Here is a 20,565-nt window from a genome sequence, read left to right as displayed (position 1 = left end):
ATACTAAAAAAAAATGTCCATTCCTAATTACGGATCAACATATCTGGTTCTGGATTTTCAGAATATTTAAAGACATACCTAACTCAGTTTCTAATCCTTGATAGGAAAAACCACTTATTTTAAAGCTCTTTCTAAAAAAAAAAAATCTCTGGGTTGTTACCAGTTTAATGTATTATATTCAATATAAGGTACCATATACACAAAAGATAAAACTATCAAATTATTAGTATCTTCAAACATAAAGCCTCACTATTACCAACCACCTCCAACTCCACCCTCTGCTCTCTGAGGGTCTTTTCTTGCCTCACTTGTTACTCATATTGTGTAAGTTACATACACTGATGACTACTGTGTTTATTGAGTAGTTTTTTGGACCTTGGCCATGAATATCTTTTAAAGCTTTGAAAGATAAATATGTTGAAGCCTGTGATATAGATTACACAGCCTGAGGTATTTACTGTTTTCAAGAAAACTTCATGCCTAGATGTTTTTATAACCAAACCTTAAGTACTGAAAAATGTGCTATCTTTTCACTGTTTTCCAAAACAAGGTTGTAATCCAAGAAAGTCATCATATCAGTTAAAGCAGAATGTCCTCTGTTCAATAAAGGCAAATGAGCCTTTTTGACTTCAGCTTGGTGCTGAGGAATTTCATTGTCAATCAGTTCCTCCCACTCAGCTCTCAGGGCACAAAACTGTATTTCTTGGGGGATGGCCAACTTGACACACAGCAGTTCTCGGGGTCTGTCTTAAAGTCTCCTTTTTAGGTAGGCTGGTGCAAGCTGCCTTGATATTTATTATCTCAGAATCCTTTCCTAGGCCACAGGCTGGGGCCTCGTTTGCATTTCGAGCTCTCAAAAAGATAGTGAAAAATGCCTTTCTGGGGGGTGATTTTATGGAAAATGTTAAAACCTTTTATCTCTCCTGTGCTAATATTTTCCTGTATTCAGGTTTTAAAAATAATCCCCTCATAAGTCTTTATGAACGTATTTATGTCTGGGTGACTTAAGATTCCTTTTGAAACTGTTATGGGAACGTCACCATTTTATTTGGTTGGAAGGATTTTCTTCAAGCTCCACTCCTGCACTCCTAATATCGCTTGATTTATAAATTGGAGTTAGAGGTAGGTTTTCTCAAAATGAGGAAAAAAAGGTCAAGAAACCAGGATGTTCAGAACTGATCACAGGCAGTGTAGCTTAAAAGCCCAGAATAATCTGGTTTGTTGTTCATTAACAGTAGCATAGCCATTCTTGTTTCTCTGTACTCTGCTCTGAAATGAGTTCTATGTTTATAATGTAGCCCGGCAGGTAAAAACCTGAGAAGTTTTCACCATGACAAAAGATGAGCCACGGTGTAATGTAATAGCTATTATTTTCATCATATTTAATCTCTGAAAGCCACTGGTTTAAATTAAATGGGATAAAATTTAGACCACCTAGCCTCATGTGGCAGCTTTCTTAACTCAGATGCATCTAATCTTCTAAGTAGGTATAAACAATATGTATTCGCCTATTGCTCATATCACTCGCGTCTGGCACACTGATGTATTATGTTTGTTGAGCAGCTTTTTGGACCTTGGCCATAAATACCTTTTAAAGCTTTGAAAGACCAATACCTTTAAGCCTATGATACAGATTACACAGCCTGAGGTATTTACTATTAAAAAAAATATTTTTTAAGTTTTATTTATTTATTTATTTAGAGAGAGTGCACATAAGTGGGGTAGGGGCATAGAGAGAGGGAGAAAGAGAATCTCAAGCAGGCTCCACGCTGTCAGCACAGAGCCCAAAGCAGGGCCCGATCTCACAAACTGTGAGATCATGATCTGAGCCTAAATCAAGAGTCGGACGTCTAACTGGCTGAGCCCCCCAGGCACCCCTGGTATTTACTATTTTTAAGAAAAATTTAACTTCAGCAGACATTTCCTTTCAGTCAACACAGGAAAAAGGATTCCTTGCAGAAGAGTAACTGACTCTATCTGAGGGATGATGTTTAATAAATTAGCTGCAGAAACTGTCACTTGTCTTGTTCAATTTGTACAAGAACAGAGGTTTCAGGCTTCTCATTCATAGATTATACAGGGACAAGTAGTATATAAATGAGAGAGATACTGCCCATAAAGATCCTAGTAATTGGAATGATGGTTTGAATATAAGATGAAATGTAGTAGGGCTAAATGTAAATCATTGTCCTAGAGTCCAAAGAGTCAAATGTTCAAGTAGTGCTGAGAAATGCCTGTTGAATTGGGAGTGTGCCAACTAAAATCACCTATAACAAGTGAAATGGAAACATCTCCAGCTTTGTAGTACCTGGGACGTGAGCCGTATTCGTTAATTGTATGGCTAAGACCCACGCTGCTGCCTGGAGCCCCTGGAGCTGAGGGTCTCCTCCTTGGCCCACACTTCTGTTAATTTCAACTACCTAGTGGTAGCCATGCCCGATGACTTCCACGGGAAATGGAGAAGTCAGTGGAAACCAAAATTCTTAATCAGAAGTGCTGTTTTGGGTCATGAAGAGATGTGTCCCTCCTTTTGCTCAGGCTGAGAAAACACTGGTAAAGCAGTGTCTGCAGATGAGTGAAACTGCTCTCATGAGACACACGGAGATCATACTCCTTGTCTTACGTTCTACTCAGTGAGTACTGTGCGTTATTCGCAGAGAATGGCTATTATAATCTCCCAGAAGCCTAAATCATTTATTAATCATGCCTGTCTTTTAAAATAAGCCTTCCCTCAAAAATACTTCCCCAACATTACTAATGCTGTTGTTGTTTTTTTTTAAGAAACTGTTTTGTTTTGTACACACACTGAGAGCATGAACAGTCCCTCTAATATATGCCCAAGCGAGCAGGTTCATCAGACGGGCACTTGAATCTTGTGTACATAAAAATGCTTCTCACACAGGCAAAGAGTAACACTCTCAAATGGGGGCTAATGGGTACCGCATTTTTCCTGAAACACACAGCCCTATTTAGCTCTCAGTTCCCTACTTGGGGGCCTGACGTACAGAGACACATTTCTCTTACAAGAAAAACAGCAGTGCAAGCATCATGATGGTTGGCACTTGGCTCTTGCCTTCAGTGGTAGGAAGTCAGTGTGCAGTGGGAATGTGGAGGACGGCAGACCAGAGAGGCAGCTGGTTTCTGCCCAAGCTCACTGCCGCCACGAAAGAAGGCAGGCCTAGTGTTGCTGGTTCTTCCTTTTTAGAGACGGCATTCTGTTGTAAGTGTGTGTGTATGTGTGAACAATTTTAATTTTTTAATGTCAGACCAATTCAGAAAATATCGTACAAGCTTAATACGTCTGTGAATTGGGTGACAGTGCACAGGCCACCAGTGTAAACTTTCTGCATTGTTTTGAGTCTGGAACTTCATGTTAGGAATAAAAGAGAAACTGGAAAGTAAATATTAAATATCCAGCAAGGAGCTGTATCCTCCTCTATAAACCATTCCACAGCGATGTCTCACTCCTGTCGCCTGTTAGGAATGAGCAGAAATCAGCTTGTGCAAAGAGCAGACCAGACTTGGGTAGGGCTTGGGGGTGGGAAGACTTTATATGCCTGTGTGTATACTGTCTCCATCTCTAGCAGACTGACATCTCTGAGAGCTCAACTCAGAGCTTTAAGTTTAGTAAGGCAAGTACTGATCCTTCCATCAAGTACAGACTTTCCGGAAACAGAAACACTCATGTAATAATCACTGGCATGTTTGTTCCACTATTTACATTCAGACACAGATTCTGTGAATCACAAGGTCACTTCCCATCCCCATTCCACTTGTCTCCGTGCAAACGGTGCTCGGAATAACTGGCAACATCAAACTGTTCCAGAAGACAGGGAATCTGACTGAACAAGAGAGTTGGAGAGAATCACTTGAGGTTAGGTAAAGCTGTGTTCTGAGGTCAAACATTTGTTGGGTTTTGCTTGGGGACGGAAGCCAAATGGTAGCTGTACTTAGCAACTCTGGACATAAGATCACTATTTCAAGGGGGTGACCCCATCATCTGTCCTCAAGGCCCACCTTTAGTAGCATGTAAAGACTTTTCCCCAATTTGCCCTCATAGCCCATTTTCAGCCCTGCATGAGTGTTATCTGCAATAGGAACACAGTCCTCATTTTTACACTCCCCATGGTGCCTAGCCATACCTCACTTTCAGCAGTGGTTCAGGTAAGGTGGGTGGGACTAGAGAATATGCAGTTTAAGCTGCATTTCCAGTGGCCAAACTACATCCAGGGTCTACTAACAAAACAGAGAATTTAACAAAGCATCCTGAGGATTTAAATAAATCACCCGGCCTTGACTGACTCAGAGAGCACCCTCTCTGGTAGATGGTATACAACTGGTCTTCCAGACCAGCTTTGTCCTCAGAATTGTCACATACAGAGGACCAAAAGCATCTTCTTCAGGACATTTGTTCATCGTTTGAATTCTCTGGTCATGAGCGTGTCCACACGTTATGCAGGGCAATTTAATGCACTGAGCTAATACCAGCAATGGGAAGAGAGCCAAGCTGGCTTTGCAAAAATGCTGGAAACATCAGACTCAGAATTTGGCCTTCTGTTGACCTTTTCCTATAAGCCCACTCACATCCCTTCTGGTATTTCATACAGGTACCTAAAACCACACAGACATTTAGACAGATGCTGGAAATTGTCCTCTAGACTTTTCTGTGTGTATGTTTTTACCTTTAAACTAATCTGGCCTATAGAGGTAGCCTCTCAACTTCAACTTTCTTACCTGCAAAATTGGAAAAACCATTCAGAGACTGTTGGAATAGATCAAATTAGATTATAGATGTACAGTGCATGAAAACTATTAGTTTCTTTCCATCCTTGTATTCTCAAGCCTTATTATAATACTAACAGAGTTGCCACAAATAAATACAGGAATGAAGAAATGAAGTCTAAAAACAAGAAAAGGGAAGGGAGGAAACAAGGACTATAATACAGAAGCACAGAAAGAGTTGGATGAGGAGGAAATGAAAAAGAATAAATGGGCAAGAAGGAAGAAGACTATGCAAAAACAACAGAAATCTCCCTTTGAGGGATGTGAGAAAAAATGGGGTGTGGGGAAGGAGCAACTGAACAAAATAACAGAAATAAACTACAAGTTCAACGGAAACACATGTTTGAAAACTGGAATGTTTGGGAAATAGGATAATTTAACCAGAAGTCCTATGTTTTTAGACTTAACCAGGAAGCTGGAAACAAATGAACAAATATTTTTTTTAACCCTTGTTTGTAAAAAATCTGCAGTGTATTAATACATTTTCCTGACTGATATTTGATTATAGAGAAGGTAACAGAATTACATGATTGAGGGTAAATGTTTAGATAACTGTGTTTATATTCTATACAAACTATATCTTGAACGGGACTAGGTTTTTGCTAACCATAAGTCATAACCTGGTAACTTATCTCTGGACTGGATTAATTAATGTTTATTTGAGAGAGAAAGAGAAAGCACGAGTGTGGGAGGGCCAGAGAGAGAGGGAGAGAGAGAATCCCAAGCAGGCTCCATGCTGTGAGTGTAGAGCCCCATGTAGGGCTTTGTCTCACGAACCGTGAGATCATAACCTGAGCTGAAATCAAGAATCAGACACTTAACTGACTGAGCCACCCGGGTGCCCCAGGGCTGAATTTATTTTAACAGCAGAGTATAGTGGAGGGAGGATTGGGCCTGGAATCAGAAGGCATGGGTGCCACTGGATGGCTAAAAAATCTGTAACATAGGCAATATATATCATATAATGTATTTTAACATATAGCCTCTTCTGGGGTATGCTCATGACACAGGTTATTTGGTGAAAATCCGAGTTACAGTCCTTCGAGGCAGCGCATCACAGCTGCATATAAAGGCACTGATGGAAAAGGCTAGAGTTTGTTGTATTTTGAACTGCACATTCAACTCTGCATTGCTCAGGGTAGACATCTCACATGATGTCATCAAACCCGTATTTTAAAAATGTAATATAGATAAACCATTTGTTGTATACATTTGCCCATTTCCAGACGTTGTGGCCAGGCCATGTTTTTGCCCATTTCTTATTAATGGTGCAGCCTTGGACAAGTCTAGCTTGGTTTCCTCATCTATAGAATGGGGCTGGTACCACCTGCCCCGCCTGCCATGCCCAGGAAGATCAATGACTTCAAGGATACAAAAGTTTTCTGGAAGACACAATGTGAAATATAAATGTGTCCTCAAGGAGGGCAGCGATGTGGAAATGCAACCCACCCTTCAAAACCCTTTCTAGATAGTTCTCAGTCTTGTAGTTTGCTTGTTCAATCTCTCACCTCTTCACTAACACTTAGCAAGGGGCTCGCCTAAGAACTCCCCATGACAGGACCGCAAACTTATTGAACTACCAAACTGAAATTGATCCACTGATATTCTGTGGAAAATTTTTACTCAATTTTTTTTTTGTTTTTACACTTCAGTATAGCACTGTTTGTAACACAGGAAGATGATTTCTCATCCTCTGAAGGGTGCACAATCCAAAATGCTTCTCCAGTAGTGATGATGTCATTCTAGGGTAGCACCTCTGCCTGACTGGAAGGTAGCCTCCTCACTTGACTTCCCTAATCCACTCTTGAGCACTTCAGTCTGTTTCCACAGTAGAGTGTGAGAGCCTGAATCTACTCATAACCACATTTCAATTGCCTGCCATTGCTGTTAAGATAAACACCCAAGCCCTGCACAGTCTGGCTTCTGCCAGCTTCTCCAGACTCTTCTCAAACTTTTCTCCAAGTCGCTTTCTGCACTTGTAGCCAGACTCTCTTCAGTTCTTGCAAAGGGCCAGGTCCCTTCCTGCCTCAGGGCCTTTGCACAGGTTCTCTACACATTCCCCTTTACTTGACTATCTCTAGCTCATATTTGAGATCTTCACTTAGATGACACTTTCATAGAGAAGTTTTCTCAGAACCACTCTCCCCATTTTATCAGATTCCTTTCCATAGCTTACAGTTCTTTCCTTAATAGCAGTTATTGCCGTTTGCACCTAGATGAGTTTTTGATTCATGTCTGTCTCCCTGACAAGATCGGAGGCTCCACAAGGGCACAGGCTTGTCTGTTGTTCATTATTGTATCCACCATATGGACCCCATAGGAGGCACTTAGTACATAACTGCAGAATGAATGATTTTAATCCATTCATAATCTTCTACCCCATTTCTTTGACAATACAGCATACATTTACAAGCCAGCTGGTCTGAGGTGTGTTACTTAAAGCAACTCTAAATGAGAAAAAAACCATCCGTTTTAGAGTGATGGCTGAAAGGTCAACAAAGACTTCCTTCCCTCAAGAAACTGAGCGATTCAGTGAAGAACGAATGAAATTTTGTTTTATATTCTAAATGAAGAACAGATTTATTAGGAAATGATTAGTATAGTTAAATGATGTCCAGCAAAAAGATCACTTTTATACCTCTGCTTTTCCAAAAAGAAGACTCCCCCCACAAATCTCATCAACACCCAGTCATGCTTGGCTTGAACATCATTGTGTCTTACGCTACTGGCTTCTTGTGAATGTATGGGATGACCCCATTGTGCATCTTCCTTTCTTGTGCTCTACGCTTCTTGGGTGGGTCAAGATCAACGCAGGGTGTCAGAGCATGGAAAAGATAAATTCTAACAGGTTTTTATTACCTTTTCTTCCGAGTCCCCTGGTTGACAGGTAATTACTCCATCTCTTGATCCTCCTGCAAATGTTGCCTTACAATTTGCGAGCCACTGTTGTTAGAAAGAGAGGCAGACAGAGGTAAAATCAGTGATGCCCTGAAAACATTTTTGTCATCACTCCTGACAGGGAAAATCGACTAAGCTTCTAATCATGGTAAAATAAAATTTTGCTGCAATAACTTTTTGAAAGTATTTTTTTCTGGTTGAAGATGAACTATTTGAGATTAAAATATCTGTTCATATGGGTTCAGTGAGCTCACTTAAAAATATAATTTGAACATTGTGGTACATCGTTCCTGGAGAATGGTTTCATCGGACCACTCCTAGTTTGTGTATCATTTTGAAAAAATCATATACAGTTAGAAACCTTTCATACGATTGAGATTTGGAGATAAAAACCAATACTTCCTCACAGGACGGGTGGTACTGGACCATGAAACCCGACTCATGACCCACCTACCTCTCTGTTATGTTGGGTGGCTTCTCTGGGGGCAGGTCTGCTTCAATGTAAGAAAGGCTATTATAATAATAGCTCAGCTATTTAGAGATGCTACCAGCCTTAAGTACCTGGGATGGTAACCAATACAGATGTGAGAAGGAACCTCTGGACACAAAACAATAAGGACTGAAGAACTGAAACTTGCACCTGACATCAAAAGATTGGTTTGTTCACCAAGCAGGATGGAAGGATTACTTTTATTAACTGATGATGGAGAAAAGGGAAACAATGACCATTAAGGAGCCACAGGAGTAAAAGACAATGGGAATTGTTATTGCAGAGCGTTAGAACTCTTGCCCTTGGACAGATCATGAAAAGATTAATAACAAGAGCAACAAACATAAAACAAGTAACTTTGTGATGAATATCTTCTATGTATGAGGCACTGTGCTAGGCAGTTTACATATGTTATTTCTATTTAAAAGGCAATAAACATTGTGTTGTGTTTGAGGGCATGGACTTTGGAATCCCATAGACCTGGATTTCAAAACCGATTTTCTACCTCTGAGCTAATGAGGATAATCATAGCAACTCCCAGGGTAGTTATGAGTATTACATGATTTAATTTAAGAAATTTAACTCTTATCAGGTAGTTGGACACGTAGAAGGGACTCAGGAGATGATAGGTGCTACAACTATTACGATTGTTATACCCTTACAACAATTCTGCAAATTAATTGTTATCATCACTGTCTTACAGATGATGAATCTGAGATGAGGAGGTAAGTAATTTATCCCAGGTCACTAACCCTTAAGTAGCTGATCTGTGATTTGAACCCACGTCCATCTGATTTCAAAATCCATGCCTTTCCTGTTGTGCCTGGCATATTATAAGAAGCGTCCCACAGTCATTACACACAATTGCTTGTCAGAAATCAGGGGGTCCGCATGTCTGATGGAGGTTTCTGGATCACCTCTGTTCCTAACATTTTACGGTCTAGATCAGTGAAGGAAAGAGTAAAGAGCTGGAGTCGAGGCCAAGAGAAGCAATGGAGTCAGGGAGAGACAGCTACCAAGAGCAGTTAAGAGGAGGGGAGAGCAGAGATCTACCCCAGTGAGTTTCAGGAGTGGCAAACACTGGGAGGAAGTAATTAACAATTTTACATCTCTGAGAAAAGTTAATCACATTGACAAGGAGACATCGAGCAGATACTCATGTTTCCGTTTCCAAGTAGGGAAATTATGGAGCTAAAATGAAAGCTGATAATTTCTCTTTTGTAGTATCATTTTTGCATAATACATACTGTTAACAGTTCTACCAGTATTAAATTGGAATTGTAGTCTTCCTAACAGAGGAATGGATGACGTTTTCTTCTCCCAAAGATCCTATCCTATATTAATCACAACACCTTCCCAGGGCCCATAAGTGGGTTCATTTGATTTTAACTGAAAGCATATGCACAGAGACACAAAAGCTTACCGAGAGAGTGGCCTCTTTTCTGTTGTTGTAGGTGTCCAAATATTCTTGCAGTTCTAAAACACTGAACTTGAGCTTGTCCAGAAGTCCACAAGAAAGGAGCTGAAGGCAGGAAAATAATTTGTATTAAAACAACTAGAGAGATAACTAGACACAGGCATGGCTGTGTCAGATACAAAAGAGAAATATATTTAGAAATAATGTAAAGTAGGGACCAGTGGGTCCATTTTCAGTAAGCTGTGCAATGTGTAATTCTGTTCCACTATCAGCTGCAATTGTAATTGAATACTGGCTCGCTAATGCAAATCTCCTACAAAAATATCCGGTTTTCTCCATATCAGTATAGACACTCAAGCCTTACCACGTATTCCGTAGGAGCCCACATTAAGATGTACTCATTTGATGCACAAACTCTGATATCGTCGTCCAGCAATACTCCAAGTAGTGGGAAGACACATCTCCAAATAGAGTTTTGAACTGATTTTATAGTTAATCTTTGCTTTAAATCATTTAAGATAGAATGATTTCTCCTATTGTATTCCGACCACTGAGTCCTTGGAGAGACTAATTCTTCAGAGACTTTTGAAATCAAAGCACATCCTCATTGGTTCTAAACCTTATTAGTTCATTACTCAGCATATAAGACATCAGTGTGAGATGCATGGAGGATATACAGAAAGGTGACACACACCCCAAAGAGCTCACCACTCATGCAGGCTTAGACTTCTATGTAAAGTCATGATTTAGCAGTCAGCCAGAGGATGCTTTACTTAACCCTCAACTTCATCACTTGCAGTTTGGGCTGGATGAATCCCTCCAGGGGGCAATCTCTCTCCACTTGACACTTGGGAGTAAGGAAAATGAGGACATGTTGCCTCTGGAGACCCATCTGGCTGGACAACTTGGCATTGTGGGGATGGGCTAGGTCAGCTCTGGGGGTTAGCTCATCACGTTCACAGCGGTCAAATCCAGAGATACTGGAGACAGGTGCCAAGGACACGGAGGGAGCACCGACGTGGATTTTTCTCCCAATTCCCTGAAATGACTTGGCCTTGGCTGGCAATGTAGAGTCATTACCATGCAGACTCTGGCCTTTGGGGGTCGTGTCACCACATGGTGCTGCTCACAAACACTGAGTGTCTTTCAAACAAACCACAACACTAGCACGCCTCCTGTATGTTTCACACCCTAAGCTGGGCCCGCCATTTGCCACCACAGCAGGACTGGGTACTCACAGTCTCAGCGTCCACAAAGAGTGTAGGGCATTCAGAGCAGGAGGTGAGCATCTGAGAAGAGCTGACAAACTTGGACCCGATTCCCCGCAGATTGTCTCCAAGGTAACTGGCAGCATCACAGGTTAGGAAGCAGAACCTTTTCTGAATATTCTGAAAGGCAAAACAATGACCATTTATAAAAGCCGAGTTTTAACTTATATACCAGCAAAAAACTTTTAAATCTTTAGGAAAACGTCAAATGAGCATAGGTCCTCAGGTAGAGGCGGGGGAGATGGGGAGTAGAGTGAGTGTTGGTCTCAAGTCAAGTAGGTGATCACCCAGTGTGGGCAAAGTTTCTTCTTAAAGTGTTTCCGACAGGGTGATGTTTACATAATCTTTTAAATAAATTGCGCTTTTCTTTTTGCTGATGGTCAGAGCTGGTCAGCAGTTTGAGTCCACCTCACTTGTCTGTCAGATCAGCGAGAAGTTCCTGAGGTTACGTCAACGTGCGCAAGACAGAAAGGGCCACGCGATGCAACCCATTCCTGTTCCCCGAGATCACAGCTTCTTGAGAGAGAACACCGAAACAGTGCCATTTGAACCTCTGGCAAATGAAAGTAAATGCTACATGGGTCCAGAATAGTATCTCCCTCTGAGGGTGTGTCTGGCAACATGTCCATAACCGTGTCTTATAGGGTTGCATACACTGGCTCATTAACCCTCACAATCAGGCGAGGAAGTCCAGGTTAAGGCACCACTTGCCTAAGGTCATGCAGCCAGTAAGTGACAGAGGAAGGGTGAGCCTGACCCCAGCGCTCACATTCCTTCCACAAATCTATGATGCTTCCTAGGAGGTAGGTCCTCCTGTACACACACAGGAGGCACAACTGGAATCAGGAAGAATCTGATTCACTGTGCCTCTGTCGGTGACAAAATGGGAACATTGTTTAGCCCCCAAACTTCCAACACACAGTATCTTTAACAAAAAGAACACAATGTTGAACCAAAAAATAACTTCAGTCCCAGGCACTGGCTTTCAAACTCAAAGAGATGTCATGCCTTTTGAGTTGTGGAATCTAGTCCGGGAGAAATCCTCTCTGCCCTGTTGTGAGCAAAGTAGAACATCCCTACAACAACAGCAGGCTGGTTCTTTATGATTTACATTAGAAAAGTGCCAACCATGCTGCATATTCATTATTTTTTATTTAACATATATGAGAACCTTGGTATAATGTGTAGCATACATATTTGACTTAGTTCTATGTGCAGTTAGAAAAACTAAAAAACCCGACTGAACGTCAGAGCAGAGACGAAGGACAAGTGCCATGTGTAGCATCACACATCTAGTTGAATGGCAGAGCTGGGAGTAGGACTCAGGTCCCCAAAGAGTTTGGGGTTCTTTCCATTTGACCTAAGGATAAGGTGAGGTGTGTGAACCTATCTGTCAGGGAGCTTTAGAGCCTCTTATAAGGGCAGGTGGTATTTAGGGGATAGACACTCAGTCGTGTCCTCACCTAACTTCCATATAAACACATTGTATAATTTGGTGGCACTGTGTGACACAATGACGACATTAACACAGGAGCGGCAGGAAGGATGTATAGTGACTGAGACACTTGGGAAGATGTTCACGCTGGACCATTAGAAATCAATTCCTTGTTTTTAAAACCAAATTATTTTGGCAATTACCTCCTCTCTATCCCCTCCCAAATCCACCTAAATACAGGGAAATGTGGCCTTCAGACTCATAGGAAAATGCTGGAAAAGAGTAAACAGACATGGTGAGGACTGGCCAACAGCTTCGTAGACGGCATGTCCAAAATGTATTTCATTCCCAGCATATTTTATTTAATACCTGTTGTGTTATTAGTGTTGTTCTCAATCACATAGCATTTGATGATAGTTGAGAAAGTTCTTAAGGCTAAATGTATATCAAAAACTCAAAAAAGAGGTACACATTTGTATGACTATTATTGCAGATAAGGTCCATAGGGATTTACCTAATGCATGGATGGAAAAATAAAGTCCAAACCTCAAAGTGCCCCTTGAACCAAGGGCCCACCCCACCTCCCAGCTCGTGTTTCAACCTTCTGGTCTACTGGCATGAAATCAGAAACCATCTGTTTAAGATTTCCACTAAAAAAAGATTCCTATTCATGCTTCTTACATTTACTGAGCACCTATTGTGTGTTAGCAATGGTGCCAGCTGCTGGGAAATCAAAATCAGACACCATTACTCGCCCACTCTGTGGGAGACAGACAATAAGGAATTCTGATAGAATGTGACAAGTGTGACAGATGTAACCACGATGTGCTCGGGACCCCAGGTGATGGGGAGGGAGAAAGAAGGAAGGGAAGGCTTCATTTGCTGAAGCGAGCTCCAATCAGGGGTCTGCATGTAACTGAGAGTACAGTAGAGGGCCAAGAGGAAATGGCCTTGCTGGGCAGCAGGAAAAGTATTGTTCGTGACTAGGAAATGGGGCACAAATAGCTAGTGACTATAATGAGAAAAAATGACTACAACAGCCAAACATAAATTATTACCCAGTAACCATTATTTTAAAACAGACTTTAGAACAATATAAAAAATAAACTACTTTGCTTCTAAATCCTTAACAAGTAAATTTACCTCAAATGGTAACTTTCTCATAGTTTGTGTTAAAATTTCAATCAGCTCAGTGTTAGAGTGTTTCTGGAATTCCTATCTCTCAGCAGCCGGTTTTTTCTGTCTTAAGCCTAACAGCCCCTCCAGCTCCCGGTTAATCTCAGACACAACCCTCGTTTTGTCCAGGCAACTTTCTAAAAGATTTCACTAAAAGGAAACTGAAAACTTGGGAGAGAGAAGCACAATAACACTCCAAGTGAGAAAGTGTAGCTGTTAGTACTATTGGTATGTAATTCTCCAAAAATGGGTCATAAGAAGGGCCAGCAGGCTCAAAAGCAGACTTTACTTTTTATACTAATTAAATAGTGGCTTCCTGAATTTGAAATCTTTGAGGCAGATGGTCCTACTTTTTTTAAAATTTATTTTTAAGTTAATTTTATTTTTTAAATATAATTTACTGTCAAATTGTCTAACATATGGTAAAGCGTGCTCTTGGTTTTTGGGGTGGATTCCCATGGTTCCTTGCTTACATACCGCACCCAGTGCTCATCCCAACAAGTGCCCTCCTCAATGCCCAGCACCCATTCTTCTCCTCTCCCCCATCAACCCTCAATTTGTTCTCTTTTTTTTACATTTTATTTATTTATTTATTTATTTATTCTCTGTGTTTAAGAGTCTCTTATGGTTTTCCTCCCTCCCTCTCTTTTTGTAACTATTTTTTCCCCTTCCCTTCCCCCCCCCCCCCCCCCCCGTCCATGGTCTTCTGTTAAGTTTCTCAAGATCCACATAGGAGTGAAAACACATGGTATCTGTCCTTCTCTGACTGACTTATTTCACTCAGCACCATACCTTCCAGTTCCATCCACGTTGCTGCAAATGGCAGGATTTCATTCTTTCTCAGTGCCAAGTAGTATTCCATTGTATGTATAAACCACATGGATAAAGAAGACGTGGTTCATTTTGCACTTTTAATAGAATTCCTTATTTTCCTGCCTTTCCCTTCTGCCATGGCTCTTCCTGAAGGTGATTAGTGGGCCCATCCCTCAGTCCAGGTTCCTCTGTGAGCTCTACTCTATAGAGCTCAACCTATAAGACAGTGTAAGAGGGTTCTACCTTGTCTGGCTGGTCACTCCCCATTACTCATGTCTACCGAAAGTTGGAACTACTACGTAAGTCCCTTTTCACATTTCCCCTGCATTATTAGTGGCAATTCTGCTTTGTGAGTGAGCAAACACAAGTTTAGAAAAAATGCTGAAAGAAAGGCATTTTCATTAGTGGAAAATAGGAGCTCTAAAGAAAGTAAAAAGAAGCAGGGAGAAATACACCCATAATCTCATCACCCTGAGTAAACTACAGTGAAATGCTAGTGTATAATCTTCACTATTTTCTAGACATTAAAAAAATAGTACCCCTCCCCTCAGAAATAAAGCTTAAAAAAATTAAAAAAAAGAGGGGCACCTGGGGAGCTCAGTCAGTTAAATGTCCAAGTAGGGCACAGGTCATGACCTCATGGTTCATGAGTTCAAGCCCCGTGACGGGCTCTGTGCTGACAGCTCAGAGCCTGGACCCTGCTTCGGATTCTGTGTCTCCCTCTCTCTCTGTTCCATCCCCACTCATGCTCTGTCTGTCTGTCTGTCTGTCTCTCTCTCTCTCAGAAATAAAGCTTAAAAAAATTAAAAAAAATACTACCATACATACTGGCTTTTTAAAACTAGTTTTCTCCTACACTGTATGGTAACCATACAAATCTTCACCCATAGCCTCATCTTCATGGCTAAGCATTACTTCCAGCCATGCCACTTTCCCAGACAGGATCAGCCTCAAATACAACACACAGGGCTAGTTAATTCCAGCGATGACGGCAGACCTTCGGGGTTGCTTCAGAACAGGCCATCTTTCTCTTCTATTGATGCCCCTCCCACCTCCACCAATCGTTTGATGAAATTTAGAGAGCAAAAGTTCAGAGCAAGATGCACAGAGGAACCGACAGGTATTTGCACACCAACAGACAGGCAGGCATAAAAATAAACCTTCGATCACCCATCAGAAGTCAAGTTCCCTCCACCTCTTTGGTTCAGATGTTGTAAGTCTGTTTGGGGATAATAGCTGAAATCTGAAGGTGTCCACACAGAGGCTGCTACGTTGAGTTGTGTGCAAGATGCCACAGGTGCCTGGCGGAGGGACTGAGATCCAGCCTGCCCTCTGCTGGCCACACCCTGTGCTGCAATGCTCTGTAGGAAGGGACATCCGTTTCCAATTTGCACAAAGACACCATCTGGACTCGCCAGGCTGTGGCTCACCCAGGAGATGCAAAGTACGACCGTTCATGTGTCCAGAAGCAAGTGTTCATAGCTACGGCTGACATGTTTAAGGAATTCATGCCGGGAAAGAGATAAAACACAAGAAAAAGATAAACATGAACAGTAAAGAAAAAAGAGAGGTACAGAAGGGGTCTAAGAGGAGTGCAGGATAGGCTCGGCAGATGATACCACTCGCTGGTTCTGACATCATGTCACGGTTGCCTGGGATCACGACATCAAGACAAGCCAGCATGGGGGCGCCTGGGTGGCGCAGTCGGTTAAGCGTCCGACTTCAGCCAGGTCACGATCTCGCGGTCCGTGAGTTCGAGCCCCGCGTCGGGCTCTGGGCTGATGGCTCAGAGCCTGGAGCCTGTTTCCGATTCTGTGTCTCCCTCTCTCTCTGCCCCTCCCCCGTTCATGCTCTGTCTCTCTCTGTCCCAAAAATAAATAAACGTTGAAAAAAAAAAATTAAAAAAAAAAAAAAGACAAGCCAGCATGGCAAAAGCGAACAGGACAGCGTGTGGACTCAATCATTTGGGGGCAAGGCCTTTGCGATACCAGTTTAAGAAGGTTGAGCAGATTACGGTTAAACAGAAGAAAGGCTGAAATCACAGGCAACTGGGGGGTATCTGGAGGAGAAAATAATGCAAACCCAGAATGAAACAAGCACCCCTTCTGAAACCGGAAGCTAGCTGGCTCCCCTAAGAGACCTAGTCGTCTGAACTGCTAACGAGGACCGTACCTTAAACAAGGAGGAGAACACATGAAATGTATACACAGCACAGGAGCCATCTGAGTCGCACATGAGCTGGTTGATGTGGCTGCGCCAGGCTTCCTCTGCATCGTCACAGGCCGCGGGCTGAAACGCAGCAAGGATGGCCGAGAAGAAGGGCGAGGGAGGGGGAGAGACCCCCCTGTCACCTTCTCCAAAGCTGCGAAAGATGAAAACAACCTGGTCAAGGAGTGACGTCCTCATCCTTCACCGGGCTGTGTAAATTCTAACCCTGTCAGCTGTTCTGTCCCCTCCTCCCTTTGAGGTTGCTGTAGGGACTCAGCTCTCCTTCACAGCCCTTCAACGTTCTCTTCTGCTTGGAGGAAAGAGACCTTTCCTCTCTAGAATTTCTATGATTTCTCCCTTTCTGACCTCCTTTTTTTTTTTTTTTTAAGTTTTCTACACATTTATTTATTGAGAGAGAGCGAGTGAGCGAGAGAGCCAGAGAGAGTGCAAGTGTGCATGAGGGATGAGGGGCAGAGAGAGAGAGAGAGAGAGAGAGAGAATCCCAAGCAGGCTCCATGCTGTCAGCACAGAGCCCAATGTGGGGCTCCATCTCATGAAACATGAGATCATGACCTGACCCGAAATCGAGAGCCAGATGCTTAACTGACTGAGACACCTAGGCTCCCCCTGACCTCCTTTCTAGAGAGTCGGGGCCTCTTGGAGCCTCCAGCAACTGTCCCTCCCAGTGGCCATTCCCCAGACACATAAACACTACTTGCCATGCTTTGGCACTTTTGATCCTTTTCATTTTCCATTATGAACCATTATAACAAACATTTTGAATCTTTTAACTTTTCCTTTGTGGGGGAGAGTATTAATGGCTGCACATGCATGAATGCCCAGGAGGAGAGGGAGAAGGGAGAAAGGGAAAATTCAAGAAGAGAAACGCAGGGTGAGACAGACCGAGAGGGACGAGGAAAGAGAAGATAATAAACACAAGTGAAAGGTCAGATTCTTCTGTGGGTATTATCACCATCAGCTTGCCCTTCAAAGGCCAGATACTGCTCACCATAACAGAAGGTCTCTAGCCGTATCCAAACCTGTTTCGTTCTTGTCCACATTCAGAAGAGAGATTTTAGGATTCTGACTTTCTTTTCCAGAAGCCAATCTGTAGCCTTTATCACTTGTTATTTATTCTAGATGCTGCATTAGTGTTTTATCTATTCCTCTCTATTTTTGTCCATTCGTGTTCTCTGACTACAGCTCACTAGTCTCAGAAACATCAGTGACTAGGCTGAAAGCCACCCACTTAAAAAAGAGTAGGTATTTAACTTATAAAGAGCTTCTTGTTCTTGTCTTTAAACTCGAAATGGAAAGAACTCCTCATTTCCAAGCCTTGCCAGTCTTGCTTATCTTCAAAGCGTGCAAAACCCGGACCATGTCCCCAGACCCCTTTTTGGCTTTTGAGTTACGCCATGGCTTTATGTTACTCTGTGTTATTCTACGTTACTCAATGGCTTTATGCGTCCCTGTGCATGAGTACCCTTTTCAGTTCCACACTCGGTTGCATGGCTCTGACCAGCCGAGAGCCCTCTGAGTCAGAAGTCAATTTGGACTCCTCATTAGGGAGTCCCAGCAGTGCCCATGTGACCTCACTTGAGATACAGCGAATACAAGACAAAGTGCCAGGTACACCATCACCGCTCGTTTCCACCAGGGGCTTCTTTACCTTGCAAGAGTAAACTGGTCCAGTGCTCGATTGCCCTTTTCTTCTGCCTCAGTCATATCCAGGCTAAAGCTACCACTGCATTCGAAAGTTGCCAGGAGTTCATTAACAGAACTGGAAAGATCGTCCTCGTGCACGGCGGTGTCCTCCTCCTCCTGGACAGCTTCAGCCTGGAAGAAGAAAAAGAGGGAAGGATCCCCCCACCATGTGAGAATATATTTGGGAAAATCTATTCCACTGAAGGAAAAAATAAAAGTGACAAATCCTGAGAGTGATAGAAATTGGGGGCACTTATTTTCCAGCGACAATACAGTGAGTTTCTACAACTGGACTCGGGCATTCTCCGGAGTACTGTTAATTCTTTACCTTCTTTTCATTCTTGTCCGCAATAGTTTGCAAGGAGGTTCTCAGTAGATGGCCACATTTGACCCGTAATTACGGGGGATATAAATGCTAAATACAGAGACCCCTCACATTTTATAGACAACTCATGTGTGGGAAAGGGACTTGCCTGACATCAAGGAGATAATCAGAGCGATCGGACTTGCTCTTTGCACTGTACAACCCTCACCTTCCAAAGCAAGCCTATCCAGAGGGAATTCTCGGATATAGAATTCCTTTACCTATGGCAACTGGAATTTAGAATCACCAGGGACCAGTGGAGTAAATGCTCAAGAAATACCTGCAGGGTGCACGAGTGATCCATAGTTGTTCACTGAGCCTGCCCCGTTCACAGGTCTTTCCATACTGGAAATCCTCTAAGACCCATTTACATACATGCTGTGCTCTTAGGGATACCCCCTGGAGATAACGGATGGAAGAGGCTCCTCTCACCCCGCTGTCAAATGTAGACTGAGCAGCGAAATGAAAGGGCTCTAGGTCAGGCAGAACTGGGATCAATGAGGGGCAGGAGAGAGACAGAGCAAGCAGAATGGAAAAAGAGGCTGGGTTTGAATGTGGGCCAGGGGGAGTCAGCCGGAGAACTGACTGTTCTTTATGAGAGGAAGGGAGGCAACTGGGTTACAGACCAGAAGAGGAAAAGAAGGCATCACACGCACACAGTTCAGTGAGTCATTTTCTTAAAAAACAAAACAAAACAAAACAAAACAAAGCGAGGCGAAAGAGAAATATATATGAATTAGAGTATTATCACAGGTTGCTATCCGGCCACCCAGTTAGTATTCTGAATCTAGGATTAATAGGGAAATTAAGAGGAGTGTTTAAAGATATGGTAGGGAAACAAGATATCTCATGTCTTTGAAGGAATTGCTCATAAATGCAGAGTTTCAGAGGCTTATCCATATCTGCTTTTTCCTGCTTTTTAAAAACTACGGTGGTGCCAACGAGACTGACTGCCGGTGACTGGTCTGGGTTATTAGTGCACATAAACTTAATCTATTAGGGGGGGGGGGCTGAATTCTTACAAAAATCTCCTTTCTTTTCTTTTTCTAACATCATGGCTGTATTATACCCTGCAGAAACCCAGCTCGTGGGGGAAAACAGAGACAGCCTTTCAGAAATTAGACTTAACTTTTCCTTGACAGAATTAGATGATTTCTGTGTGAGTCCATAAATATATTACCACTTAGGTAGTGCTTTCTAGGAGAAATCTATGTAATTTAGCATTCAGACTAGAAAAAAATGGAGAAAATGACTATTCTAGGACTGAGGAATAACAAACACTAATAACTTCACATTTATTTTGTGATGTCCTTTTCATGAAATTTATTAATTTTAGGATTCTGGAATTTTAATCTCAGACAAGTTTCCTTTCTGGGCCTTTTTTTGGCTAAAAAAGGACTCCAGTGACTCTAAGAATTTGACTATACCTCTTTGGCAGTGAGGCTCTGTTAGAAATCATTCTTTAATCTTCAGTATTTTTAAGTGATTGCGATTTGGTTGGTTGTCCTTGGTTTGAAGGACATAGATTTCCCTTGGTCTCAATCTATTTTAAGTCCACTATAAAAGAACATACAACAGCCAGCATTATAGTTTTTCCCACTAGAAGTATCAGAAAGAATATACTTTTATATATCTTAAAAATTGTTTTTATAGTTTTCTCTTTCAAACTTGTACTGCCAAACTCAGGAGAAGGAAGTTTTCTCTTAACAGCAGTAGGAAGTTATTTTGGTATTTCCAGTATAAGAGAATAAAATTCTATACTGACGGGCATAAATGTGGGCACTTATGTGAACCCAGTGTGGGAGTGGGTAGTTTTATGGTGATGATATGGTAGGGAAATTTGATAAAATCAACTTTAAATGGAATGTACATTGTTAGCTTTTTAAAGACCTGACCTTTTAAATAAGAAAACTGTATCCGTTACTTACTTCTCTCCTCAGTCTGGCTAGGACGGTTTTGTGCAAATCTGGCATAATATTGTGATCAACACTGAAAATTCCAATAGTATGC

At 42.1% G+C, this 20,565-nt stretch overlaps 1 protein-coding gene across 10 annotated transcripts in view; it reads right to left on the bottom strand.

The window, feature by feature from the left end:
- Positions 1-20,565, bottom strand: part of FRY (FRY microtubule binding protein) — a 454,383-nt gene that overhangs the window by 13,187 nt on the left and 420,631 nt on the right. For all 10 annotated transcript variants that reach the window (XM_045472997.1, XM_045473090.1, XM_045472660.1 and 7 more), the window contains 5 exons: positions 18,157-18,323; positions 16,452-16,641; positions 10,826-10,975; positions 9,594-9,692; positions 7,642-7,725 (listed from right to left, as the gene is read on the bottom strand). In XM_045472997.1, the coding sequence (XP_045328953.1) occupies positions 7,642-7,725; positions 9,594-9,692; positions 10,826-10,975; positions 16,452-16,641; positions 18,157-18,323 (690 nt within the window). The remainder of the gene's footprint in view (positions 1-7,641; positions 7,726-9,593; positions 9,693-10,825; positions 10,976-16,451; positions 16,642-18,156; positions 18,324-20,565) is intronic.

The sequence above is a fragment of the Leopardus geoffroyi genome, chromosome A1, assembly GCF_018350155.1.
Source record: "Leopardus geoffroyi isolate Oge1 chromosome A1, O.geoffroyi_Oge1_pat1.0, whole genome shotgun sequence".
Lineage (NCBI taxonomy): Eukaryota > Metazoa > Chordata > Mammalia > Carnivora > Felidae > Leopardus > Leopardus geoffroyi.
The sequence above is the reverse complement of the archived record's forward strand: the minus strand, read 5'-3'. Positions and strand labels throughout refer to the sequence as shown.